At 40.9% G+C, this 13,657-nt stretch overlaps 1 protein-coding gene across 9 annotated transcripts in view; it reads left to right on the top strand.

Moving 5' to 3' along the window:
* Nucleotides 1–13,657, top strand: part of LOC106884461 (islet cell autoantigen 1) — a 64,298-nt gene that overhangs the window by 32,427 nt on the left and 18,214 nt on the right. For all 9 annotated transcript variants that reach the window (XM_089350011.1, XM_014935860.3, XM_014935863.3 and 6 more), the window contains 3 exons: nt 6,439–6,562; nt 9,299–9,497; nt 12,365–12,589. In XM_089350011.1, the coding sequence (XP_089206137.1) occupies nt 6,439–6,562; nt 9,299–9,497; nt 12,365–12,589 (548 nt within the window). The remainder of the gene's footprint in view (nt 1–6,438; nt 6,563–9,298; nt 9,498–12,364; nt 12,590–13,657) is intronic.

Here is a 13,657-nt window from a genome sequence, read left to right on the forward strand (position 1 = left end):
ACACACACACACACCTCTCTCTCTCTCTCTCTCTCTCTCTCTCTCTCTCTCTCTCTCTCTCTCTCTCTCTCTCTCTCTCTCTCTCTCTCTCTCTCTGTTGGTTTCTTTCCTCTCATATAACCGTGCCAGCTTTCTTCTGCCTGCTGCTGCTGCTGTTGTTGTGGAAGTGAACTGCCAGAATTGCTTAGAGTTCCAGAAAGAATGCTTTGTGGAATTTATGCCAATTCTTTGTTTTTAGATCAAATCCTTTTGGGGAAACCAGTCAAGTACCCCCCCTCCACCATCACAAACAGTTTCAGGCTTTGTGCCAATGGCTGAAGGGATTATTATACTATTTCCCATCAATCATATCTCCACCCATGTTCACCCATCTCTAACCATCTGTCACACTCCTCTGGTACTCTTCCGAAACCTCTCTCCTTATTCTCTCTTCTATTTGTTATACACCATGAGGCTATACCCTGACAACTTTTCACCATCATCATCATCATCATCTCTCCTTCCAGTCACTCTAATCTACCCTTTTATAATTCAAAGTATCCATGTGTTCCTCTTCCTTTATCACATTTTAGCTTCTTAACAACTGGCATAAAGCAACTTCACTCAGTACTGCATCCCCACTCATTTGAGGCGAGGGGTGGGGGCATTTTGTCTTGTGGGTTACTTGATGATGTCAAAAGCACCCAGTGCATTCTGTAAAGTGGTTGGCATTAGGAAGAGCATCCAGTCATACGAACCATGCCAAATCAGACATTGGAGTTCAACACAGGCCTCCACATCATATTCTGTCAAACTGTCCAAACCATTCCATCTTGGAAGTTGGATGCTAAATGATGACGACATCATCATCATCATCATATTCCCTGCTGGGTTTGGGAGTAACACAGGATCCAGTGACGCATAGAACTGTGTCAAGCTCCAGTGTTCGTTTTGGCATGATTTTTATGGCTGGAATTACCTTTCCTAAGGCTAACCACTTTACAGTGTGTGTACTGAATGCTTTTTCATAGCATTGGTCACCAAATAACTTGCAAGACAAAAAAGTACAGTAGAAGGATAAAGAGGTGGGTGGGAGTAGCAGATGGCAGTGATTTGGTACCTGAGCATCTCAAGATATGACAAGATGATCTGAGAGGAGAATAGCAGATGGTCAGAAATGGGAATAGAGATGAATGGAGGGAGTGATGAACAAAATGGAAGTGCAGTTTGAGAAGAGTACCAGTGCATTCATAGCTTGCACAGGGTAGATCTTATGAATCCCTTCTTACACCTTTCCTACATATCAAGCTGGGGGCTATTTTTCTGAAGGGAGTAGAGTCCTGTCTATTTTCTTGCTTACTAGAACTTTGGTCTTAGTTGAGTTAACTTTGAAACACTTTGATTCTAGGTTTTACTTCCATACCTGGAATTTCTTTTTCAATTTTATAACAGATTCTGCTATGAGAATGAGTTCATCAGCATATAATAGTTTCCAGGGATAATGATGAATAGGAGGGGAATGAGAACCGGCCCCTGGTGAACTCCTCCCTGTACTCTACATTCTTCCCTGTACTCATGACTAACTTACACGACTAACTTACACCTACTGACTGCACCTCTGTACATGGTTTGTATAGCTTTCACAAGCCATCCTCTATCTCCAGCCCCTTCAGAGACTACCAGATCCACAGAGCAGGAAATTCTCTGGCTCACTGAATGCCTAGTACAATGCTTTACTCTTATTTAAATATATCTCCTGCACTTGTCTTACGTCAACAGTACTTCTTCTTGGCACAAAATCAAACTACATCTCATCTAGTCTAATTCTCTTCCTAATTAACTGAGTTATAAATCTCTCCCCCCCCCCCCCTCCCTCTCTCTCTCTCTCACTTTCATGACCTGGTCCAGCAATTTGATACTCTGGGTGATGATAATGATTATTATTATTGTTGCAGCACTGCCTTGAAAAGTTTAGTCAAGCAAATCAACCCCATTCCTTTTTTTCTTTTTAAGTCTAGTACTTATATCTCTCAGTGTCTTTTGCCAAACTGCTAAGTTACAAAAATATAAACAAACCAATACTGGTTGTGAAATAATTTAATACGTGTCTGTGTGTGTATCATCATCATCATCATCATTTAATGGCATGGGTTGGATTGTTTGACTGGAGCTGGTAGGGCTGGGATGGGGCTCCATTATCTGTTTCTGCTTGGTTTCAGCAATCGGATGCTCTTCCCGATGCCTCTCATTTACAGGGTGTACTGGATGCTTTTTATGTGGTACCAACACAGACGGGGTCTGCAAGTACCTTGCAAGACAAAAGCCCCTCAGCTGGGAAGGGGAGGAGTGTGGCTTTGTGCCAGTTGATGAGATGAATTAAAGGAATAGAGGGACAGGGTTAGGGGTCTTGCTGTAGAGTAAGATACATTGATTCCCTAGTTGGGGGGAATGCGCTCAAGAAGCATTGGTGATGGTGAGAGGATGAGGTGAGACAAAGGTTTGGACTGAGTGAACAGGTGGGATAGAGGTGAGTGTAGCAAATGAAGGAGAGTGAAGCGTAGGAGAGGCAATGTGCATATATATATATATATATATATATGTGTGTGTATGTGAGTATATTTATATATATAGGAAGGGCATCCAGCTGTAGAAACTCTGCCAAATCAAATTGGAGCCTGGTGTCGCCTCCTGGTCCACCAATCCTCAGTCAGATTGTCCAACTCATGCTAGCATGGAAAGCGGACGTTAAACGACGATGATGATATATATATATATATATATATATATAAATATATATATATATATATATCATCATCATCGTCATCATCGTTTAACATCCACTTTCCTTGCTGGCACCAGGCTCCAATCTGATCTGGCACAGTTTCTATAGCTGGATGCCCTTCTTAACACCAACCACTCTGAGAGTGTAGTGGGTGCATTTTACATGCCACCAGCACAGGAGCCAGTCCAGCGGCATTAACAACGACCATGCTCGAATGTTGTTTTTCATGTGCCACTGGCACGGGAGCCAATCCGTGGCCCTGGCAACGGTCACGCTCGGATGTGCTTTTAATGTTCCATTGGCACGAGTGCCAATCAGCCAGTACTGTCATTGGCTACGTCAGCAATTTTGATTTTGATTTCAACAGGTCTTCACAAGCAAGGTTTATTTTCCAATGAATGAGGGGTATTCATAGATGGGCTAGTTACACCCTCTGGCATAGGCCACTGGCTAAGGTCTCACTTGGCTTCTCGGGTCTTCTCAAAGGTCCCGGTCACTCGTCATTGCCTCAGTAAGGCCCAATATTCAAAGGTCATGCTTCACCACCTCATCCGAGGTTTTCCTGGGTCTACCTCTTCCACAGGATTCTTCAGCTGCTCAGGTGTGACACTTTTTTACACAGCTGTCCTCATTCATTTGCATCACATGACCATACCAGTGCAGTTGTCTCTCTTGCACACCACACTTGATGCTTCTTAAATCCAACTTTTCTCTCAGGGCACTTACACTCTGTCGTGTATGCACACTGACATTACACATCCATCAGAGCATACTGGCTTCATTCCATGCAAGCTTACGCATGTCCTCAGCAGTCACAGCCCATGTTTCACTGCCATGTAGCATGGCTGTTCGTACACATGCGTCATACAGTCTCCCTTTTACTCTGATCAAGAGGCCTTATGTCACCAGCAGAGGTAGGAGCTCTCTGAACTTTGCCCAGGCTATTCTTATTCTAGCTGCTACACTTTCAGAGCATCCACCCCTGCTACTGACTTAGTCCCCTAGGTAATGGAAGCTATCAACTACGTCTAGTTTTCCTCCCTGGAATGTGACAGAAGCTATTCTCTGCACATTTTCTGTGTTTATAGCACCTCAACATTTGTCACATACAAAAACTATCTTCCCAGTTAGCCTTCCTTTGATATTGCTGCACCTCTTATGTGTCCATAGCTTACACTGGGTACATCTTATGGAGTTTCTACCTACGCCTTCTATACAAATCAAGCAGGGCCACCTACCCGAAGGGATTTGTGGTTTGTCTACCTTCCTACTTATTAGGACTTTGGTTTTTGCTAGGTTGACTCTAAGGCCTTTCAATTCTAATCCTTGCTTCCACACATGAAACTTTTCCTCTAGTTCTGATAGTGACTCAGAAATTAGAACAATGTCATCAGCATAGAGGAGCTCCCAGGGGTATCCTGTCTTGAATTCCTCTGTTAATGTCTGGAGGACTATGATGAATAAGAGGAGGCTATATGTATGTTTATATATATATATATATATAGATAGATATGCAGCTGTAACCCACACCAGTGTCGCATAACCAGCCCACTCAAAAGTTCCTTGGATCGTAGGGCGACATGCTGTGCTTGAGGAGACTTATTGAGACAAGTAAATCAAAATCAAATCAAATCACAATCAAATAGAAATTGTACTTGTGATTCCCGTGCCAGTGGCACATAAAAAGCACTACCCAAATGTGGCCTATGCCAGCACCGCCTTGACTGGCTTCCGTGCTGGTGGCACGTAAAAAGCACCACTTGATCGTGGTCAAAGCCCAGCCCCTGTGCCGGTGACACGTAAAAAAGCACCCACTGGAGTGGTTGGCATTAGGAAGGGCATCCAGCTGTAGAAACATTGCCAGATCAGACTGGAGCCTGGTGCAGCCTCTTGGCTTCCCAGACCCCAGTCGAACCGTCCAACCCATGCCAGCATGGAAAACTGACATTAAACAATGATGATGTATATGTATGTGTGTGTATATATATATATATATGTGTGCGTGTGTCTATATATGTGTGTGTGTGTATATATATATATATATATATATATATATATATATATATATATATATATATATATGTATGCATATATATATATATGTGTGTGTGTGTGTGTGTGTGTATATTAGGTCATCCCATAAATAATGCAGTTTTTTTATACTTCTTTTATTTTTCAAAATTAAGATAAACAAAGTTCTTTTTTAATCTAACATATACTCTCCTTCATTTTCTACAATGCTTTCCCATCGATCTGGTAGACTTGCAAGGCCCCACTTCCAAAATTCACTTATCCATGACAAACAATGCTCCTCCAGTACTGTTCTGACCTCGTCTACAGAGTTCATATTTTTTCCATCCAAATGATTTTGAAGACTGTAGAATAAAGGATAATCAGATGGGGCAATGTCCGGCGAATATGGTGGGTGGGGCATCATTTCCCATTCAGACTGCTCCAGCCTTTGGTATGTCATCCCTGCTATATGTGGCCAAGCATTACCCTGATGGAAGAACACCTTTCGTCTTGAAGCCAAAGATGGTCGTTTTTCTTCTGGCGCTGACTTCAGCTGCTCAAAGTAGATCTCCTTTGTTATCATTTGGTTTTGTTTTGAAACTTCAAAGTGGACTCAACCTTTCATAGCCCATCAAACAAATAACAGCACCTTATGTGGGTGAAGACCTTCTTTAGCCTGGGGTACCAGTGTTTCTCCTTTCCCTACCCACTATCTTCAGTGCTTGACATTTTTATAGAGAACCCATTCCTCATTACCAGTCACTATTGGACCAAATAGTGATTGGTGATGAAAAATGGGTCCAAAAAAAGGTTCATTCCTGAGATGTGACAGCAAAGAAGAGCACACATTTACTCTCTGTGTGCGATTAGACTCGGAAAGTTTGTGAGGAACCCATTGACCCAATTTGTTGACTTTTCCGATAGCACACAGGCGTCAATGAATGGTTGAATGACCAAATCCAAACTTCTCTACTAGTTCCTCAACAATTATGATGGGATTTTGTTCCAGCAGGGTTTGCAGGACATCCTCATCAAGCTCTACAAATCTTCTAGGATGAGGCTTGTCTTCTAGTTTGTAGTTTCCAGCTCAGAATTCTTGGAACCACCATTGAGACTGGCTTATGCATATTGTCCAATCCCCATATACTGCATTAATATTCCTCGCACTCCCTGTTGCATCGTTGCTCTTATCGAACTCATAAAGCAAAATATGCTGAATATGCTCCTTTGTCACTTTCATTACAGCTTTGAAAAAATAACTGTTAAAATTGAACTGCACTCTTCAAAAGTTGCACTAAGAACAAGGACAAGTTTTTATAGCAAGTTGATGCTGGTAGTTTATCCCGACCCAATATATGTCATTTAGCTTGGATTTTTATGGCTAGATCTCCTACCTAACACCAGCCACTTCACAGAGGGTATTGAGTCCATTTTTCTCATTGCATCAACACTGAAGAGGTTGAGTAGTCCTTGATAAGATGACGAGAGGGACCTTATATGCTTTCCCTGCTTATGAATGATGAGAATATTTATTAAATGTATCTTAATCACAATAAACAACTCTTCAGGAAGAATTCACATGTGATCTTTTGATTGGTTTCAGTGTTTTTGTAGATACAATGGAAGTTTTATCTGTTCTTTCTGGTCTTTCTTTCTCTTTACAGCATTATCTCAGGAGGAAAATGCTGCTGGCCGTTTCCTTAAATCACAGAGTTCTGTTGACAAGACAAGAGCTGGCAAGATGATGGCAGCTGTTGGTAAATCTCAAAGTTTTGCTGCCCAACAAAGGTTAATGTCTTTAACTATTCCTGATAAAATAACAAGCTTCATTTGTGACATAATTCATTAGAATGACATTGTTCCATAGAACTCCACAACTCCATGGGGAAAAAAAGAACTCCATAAAGTAAATTTATGTTTTAATCATTATGTCTCTTGAGAAATGCCAGTTGAAACAAGATTGATGTGTTTAATATAGGTAACTCATTAAATATTCCAATATCTCAGATCCATTATTGTTTAATAAAATTATATTTTGAATTATTTGACCTCATCTTTACAGGTGAAAAATTTTTGAGTCTTTACATTTTGTTCTAATTGATCTTTGATTGCAATGTTGTGTTATCATCAGCAGCATTGCCATCATCATCATCAACAGCAGCAGCAACAGTAGCATCCTCATCATCATTATCATAGTCATTTTCCATGCTAGCATAGATTGAATTGATCCTCCCTGACCAAGTCAGTTCTTCTCTAGAGGTACTGCCTTCACCTGAATGTTCCGATTTTAAAGGCTGGATAGTCTACTAATTAACTGACTGACCACCTTACAATGTGTCTTTGGGAACATTTTATCATGGTTCCAACACTAGAGAAGTTACCTTGTCCTCAGCCTCACTAAAGATTTCTCAGTATTGTATATGTTAGTTTGTTCAGAGCAAGATGAGCAAAAAAGTAAATAGAAGGGAGTGCAATGATGAGATAGGGTGGGGAAAGTAGTGATTCGGTTAAAGTATGGTAGATGGGGGGAGTAATGGAGGAGAGAAAGTGATGGCTGGGAATAATGGGAGAGAAGCAGTGATGGTAGTTAAATTTTCAAGGATGGAGGCAGAGGACAATTGAATATGGATAGATTGACTGCTGTCTCTTATTACATCATCATCATTTAATGTCCGTTTTCCATGCTGGCATGGGTTGGACGATTTTGACTGAAATCTGATATGCCAGGGAGCTGAACCAATTTCTGATCTGATTTGGCAAGGTGTCTATGGCTGGATGCCCTTCCTAACGCCAACCACTCTGAGAATGTAATTGGCACTTTTTATGTGCCATTGACCTGACACTGACGTCGGCCACGAGTATGGTCTCACTTGGCTTGACAGGTCTACACAGCACAGTATTATCGCCAAAGGTCTCGGTCACTTGTCACTGCCCCCATAAGACCCAATGCTCGATTAGTGCTTTTTATGTGCCACCGGCATGGGTGCCAGTCAGATATGGTACTGGCATCGGCCACTTGGCTCGATAACTCTTCACAAGCACAGCTTGTTGCCAAACGTTTAAAGTGTGCTTTTAATGGGCCAGTTACGTGACACTGGCATTGGCTACGACTATGATCTCACTTGGCTTGATGAGTCTTCTTAAGCATGACATATTGCCAAAGGTCTCAGTCACTTGTCATTGTTTCCGTGAAGCCCAACATTCAGAGATCGCACTTCACCACCTCGTCCCATGTCTTCCTGGGTCTGCCTCTTCCACAAGTTCCCTCCACCATTAGATTGCGATACTTCTTCACACAGCTGTCCTCATCCATATGCATCACATGACCATACCAGTGCAGTTGTCTCTCTTGCACATCACATCTGATGCTTCTTATGCCCAACTTTTCTCTCAGGGCGCTTACACTCTGTCGTGCATGCACACTGATATTGCACATCCAGCGAAGCACACTAGCTTCATTTCTTACAAGCCTACGCATGTCCCTGGCGGCCGCTGCCATGTAGCATGGCTGTTCACACACAGGCATCATACAGTCTGCCTTCCACTCTGTGTGGGAGGCCCTTTGTTACCAGCAGAGGGAGGAGCTCTCTGAACTTTGCCCAGCCTATTTGTATTCTAGCAGCTACACTCTCGGAGCATTCCCCCCCCCCCCCCACTGACCTGGTCACCTAGGCAGGTTAGTGTCATAGTGGTGGGCCTTTAACAGGAACTCAATTGGCAAAGAGACCCAAATATAGATATGTGTCCTGGCTGCCTTGTTACCAGACTTCAAAAATTTCACCATCCATGAGCAAGTTTTTCTGTAGTACCATATGATGCCAGTCATCACAGACCTTTGTCCCCTTTGAAGCTACCAGGCTTTGCCTCTTCTCAAGACTCCTTCCATATATATCACACACAATTACCACAGCTCCATCTGATCTCGTGTACATTACATCTGATTCCTCTTAGAATCAGTTTTCTTTTCACCTCATTTGTACTTTGTCATTCATCACCATTGTTCATTTGTTTTCCATGCTGGTATGATTTGGATGGTTTGACAGAAGCTGGCCAGCCAGAGGACTGCCCAGGCTCCATTTGTCTGTTTTGGCATGGTTTCCTAATGCCAACCACTTTACAGTGTGGACTGGGGTGCTTTTTACGTGGCACTGGCACAAGTGCTTTTTACTGGGCATCAGCAGAAGTACATTCAAGTACAAAAATATTCTAGAGCCAGCAAGACATCCCCACTTCATTTCTTTCTGCTTTTATCAAATCCTTTGCATCCAACACCTGTATTTTGTTACCTTACATAATCACACTTTATACACAAACTTCATACAATCTGAGAGAGAAAAACTTTTTTGTAAGCAATTCCCTGGACATTTTGTGGATATAAATACAAAAAATATCTTAAATCTCTAAAGATGTTCATAGTTTCAATATCTTTATTATAAACACTAAATGTTTACCGTTATTTTTTATGCCTATAACGATTCTTGAACTTTCCTAATATTTTCCAATTTCCTGTTCAATCTTGTCCAGGTTAGCTCTACGAGTGCCTCTTGTGCGACTGTATCAAGAAGTTGAAACGTTTCGCTATCGGGCCATCTCTGACACACTGATGACGATCAATCGAATGGAGGGAGCTCGTACCGAGTACCGAGGGGCATTGCTATGGATGAAAGCAGTCTCGGAGGAATTAGACCCAGACACTTACAAACAGCTGGAGAAGTTTAGAAAAGTAAGTCATATTTTTCAACTTCTTTAATTGACCACAAGACCGTCTGCTGTTGTTGCATAGTTAAGGGGTCACTGGCAGGAGTGTTGCTGGGAATTTTATTGCCTGTCCATGTGGTCAAGTCCAGACACTACATGTCGTGTTGAGCAAGTGTTTTCTTTGAGAGCCATCAGTTGACTAATCCATTGGCTGGTAGAAACTATACAGAAGCCTGTGTGGGTGTATATATGTATGATAGTAAAAAAAAAAAAAAAACAGTTTCTTGAGCCAAGTCCAGTGCATTCTAAACATACTACCTTGTTGATGTTAGAAATACAATGATTAATTAACAACATTGTTCTTAATATATTGATAGAAATATTTTCACTTTTGGTTTTAGGTAAGTGTGTGTGTGTGTGTAACATCATCATCCTCATCATGCAACGATTTTCCCTACTCGCATGGCTTGACATGAAACTGGTAAAGCCAGGGGGCCACACCAGGTTCCATAGTCTGTTTTAGTTTGGTCTCTATGGTTGGGTGCCCTTCCACAGAGTGTACTGGCTGCTTTTTATGTGACTCCATCACATGTGCTTTTCAAGTGGTACCACTACCACTGCTTTTTACGTGGTACCTTGGTTATAGGATCTCAATCCTGTTGTGGTGGGTGGGTCTTCTCCAGTACAGCAATGCCCCACGTATCTTACTCCTCTCTCATCTTCTTCATAAGGTTCAGTGTTTTGAGATCGGCCTTCAAAACTTGCTCCCAATCGAAACTTTGTACAAAACCAAGATTTTGGTTTAATAATTCTTTTATTACCAAATTTTTTGTGAAAAATTTATCCACAACTAACATTGCTTGACTGCTTGTTTCTTTCAAAAGAATTCTTAAGTTTTCCTTCTTGCATGATTTATGGCCACATAAAGATGTCTGTGGCTAAGTACGGGAGCTAGCAAGTAAATACCAACTTTCTCAAAGCAACGTTTCCTCTCAGTTGTGCTCTCCATTACTGAAACCAACCTAAACTCATACGACTTGAAGCCACAAAAAGCAGTCCGTAACTTATAGTTGATGTAAAAATGCCCTATTCAAAATGTATTTAATAAATCTCTTAATACAAGTAAATGAGGCACATGTATGAACAGTTAAATGTGTATTTTTTATAATATACCTTTCAAATGCAGTCGTTTTATAGTCTTGATACACTCAGGCAATAATTATTTTCTCTAATGAGGTTGTATATGTTTATGTAGGTGTTTGTGATTGTAATAATTATTTTTGGCAAAACACATAGAAGATGGATGGTAAATCAAGTTAATCCACACTTGTCCAGTGGTTATCTTTTGAGATGTGACCTCAGAACATCATTTGTTGCTGAACGAACGTTGCTTCATACACACAAACATTCACATGCTTCCCTTGTACACACACACACACTCAAAGTTGAAACTCTGTTTGATTTTTCTTTTCAGCATTGAATGTTCACCATCCCACTTCCATTGCACACACACACACAAACATTCACATGCTTCCCTTGTACACACACACACACACTCAAAGTTGAAACACTGTTTGATTTTTCTTTTCAGCATTGAATGTTCACCATCCCACTTCCATTGCACACACACACACACACAAACATTCACATATCTCCCTTTTACATACACACACATATACTCACAGAGTTGAAACACTGATTTTTTTTTTTTACACTGTAGAATTTCCATCATCCCACTACCAGTTTGTCATTACCCCTACCTTCCTTATTCATCTATCACCCCTTCCTTTCTAATTCATATGTTGTGACAGAGAAAAACACAAGAGTATTATTATAGTAGATGATGGAGATTGTGAAAAGATGACAATATTTCATTGTTGTTAATCTGTTTATTTTCGATGTCAATGTTTACTTCTTCGTTGAGAACAATCTAGAAAAAAAAAGCCCCTTTGAGTCTACGGAATCCAGATTTCTCATGCAATATGAATAAACTTTCATGTGGCAAATGTAATAAATTGAAGCTGTAGTAGAAGACACTTGAACCATGTGGCACCTTGGACAGATGTGTTCTGCTGTCACTTTGACCAATATATTCTCTGTGGAATTTGGTCAATATCAGTAGCAATAGATTGCTAAGTAAAACAAGTGCCAGGGTAGACTTGGTCAGTTAAAATCTTCAGAAGCAAAGAACCTTGAAAGGCCACAACAGTCCACTGGATGAAACCAGTAAAAGAATCTCTTGGGTTATTAATTAAACCCATTTAACTTTAAATAGATTTTTAATTACAATATATTAATGCCTTATGTCCTCTTAATGTTTATTAAGGGAATGTTCATACACACTCTTGTCTAGTTTAAGGTTTTACTTGTTAAACAAGCAAACAGCAACTGTTGTCTGTATTTACAATAATGGCAGAACAGAATGAAAAGATGAAATCAAACAGTTTTAATGTTGAGGTGAGGAGGAGGAGATATTCTAGAAAGGAAGGGTGTCCTGTTTGTGAATATTTACATAATAATAGTCACCCTAAAAATAGTGAAGAAATCTGGTGAAATTAATCCATAGAAATTCATTGAACCATAACAAGACTCAAAGCTAATGCAATGCTGCATAAAGTTGGTGAATCTCTTTCTATCTGTATTTTGTTTGGCATTGATTGTTCATGTTGTGACTGGTCATTCTACACTGTCAAAGAACTGAGGAGTATGTGAATCCCTTGAAAAGCAGGTGAGCAGGATTGGTGACAGGAAGAGCATCCCTCCATAATCTACTGCCTCAAAATCAATTCCCAGCCAATCCATGCTCACATGGAAAAATGCACCTAAAAATAGATGAAGAAATGATATATTTCTAATGGAAATTATGCTGTTTTTTTTCCTCCTTGTTTTCAGGTTCAAGCTCAAGTTAGAAAAACTAAAGCACGGTTTGATAAACTGAAATTAGATGTAATGCAGAAAATTGATTTGCTTGCAGCTAGTCGGTGCAATATGTTCTCTCATGTACTTGCTAATTACCAGTCGACATTGCTACATTTTTGGGAGAAAACTTCTCGTACAATGACTGCAGTATCAGAGAGTTTCAAAGGTTACCAATTCTATGAATTTAGTATGTTAAAGGTTGGTCAAAAATATTTATCATTCTTGTCTTTTTATCAAATTTGATGATGATTCACAGTGTGATGTTACATGAAATTATTATTGAACAGTTGATACATTTACTGACTGGATTATAGTTTTACAGGTAGGGGTCCACCAAGGTTCCGTCCTCAGCCCCCTCTTATTTATCATAGTCCTCCAGGCAATCACAGAGGAGTTCAAGACAGGTTGCCCCTGGGAGCTCCTCTATGCTGATGACCTTGCCCTAATTGCGGAGTCACTATCAGAACTAGAGGAGAAGTTTCAGGTGTGAAAGCAAGGTCTAGAACTGAAGGGCCTTAGAGTCAACCTAGCTAAAACCAAAATCCTAATAAGTAGGAAGGTAGATAAAACACAAACCCCTTCAGGTAGATGGCCCTGCTCAGTATGTAGAAAAGGAGTAGGTAGTAACTCTATAAGATGTACCCGGTGCAAGCTATGGACACATAAGAGGTGCAGCAACATCAAAGGCAGGTTAACTAGGAAGTTAGTTTTTGTATGTGGCAGATGTTCAGGTGCAATAAAGACTGTAAACAAACAGGAAACAACTTCTATCTCATTCCAGGGTGAAAAACTAGAGGTAGTCGATAGCTTCCGCTATCTGGGCGACCAAGTTAGTAGTGGGGGTGGGTGCGCTGAAAGTGTAGCTGCTAGAATAAGAATAGCCTGGGCAAAGTTTAGAGAGCTCTTACCCCTGCTGGCGACAAAGGGACTCTCACTCAGAGTAAAAGGCAGACTGTATGACGCATGCGTACGAACAGCCATGCTACATGGCAGTGAAACATGGGCTGTAACTGCTGAGGACATGCGTAAGCTCGCAAGGAATGAAGCCAGTATGCTCCGTTGGATGTGTAATGTCAATGTGAATACCCGTCAGAGTGTAAGTATCTTGAGAGAAAAGCTGAACATTAGAAGCATCAGTTGTGGTGTGCAAGAGAGACGATTGCACTGGTATGGACATGTGGTGAGAATGGATGAGGATAGCTGCGTGAAAAAGTGCCACACCCTAACAGTTGAGGGAACCCGTGGAAGAGGTCGGCCCAGGAAGAC

The sequence above is a fragment of the Octopus bimaculoides genome, chromosome 3 (assembly GCF_046866305.1).
Source record: "Octopus bimaculoides isolate indiv1 chromosome 3, ASM4686630v1, whole genome shotgun sequence".
NCBI lineage: Eukaryota > Metazoa > Mollusca > Cephalopoda > Octopoda > Octopodidae > Octopus > Octopus bimaculoides.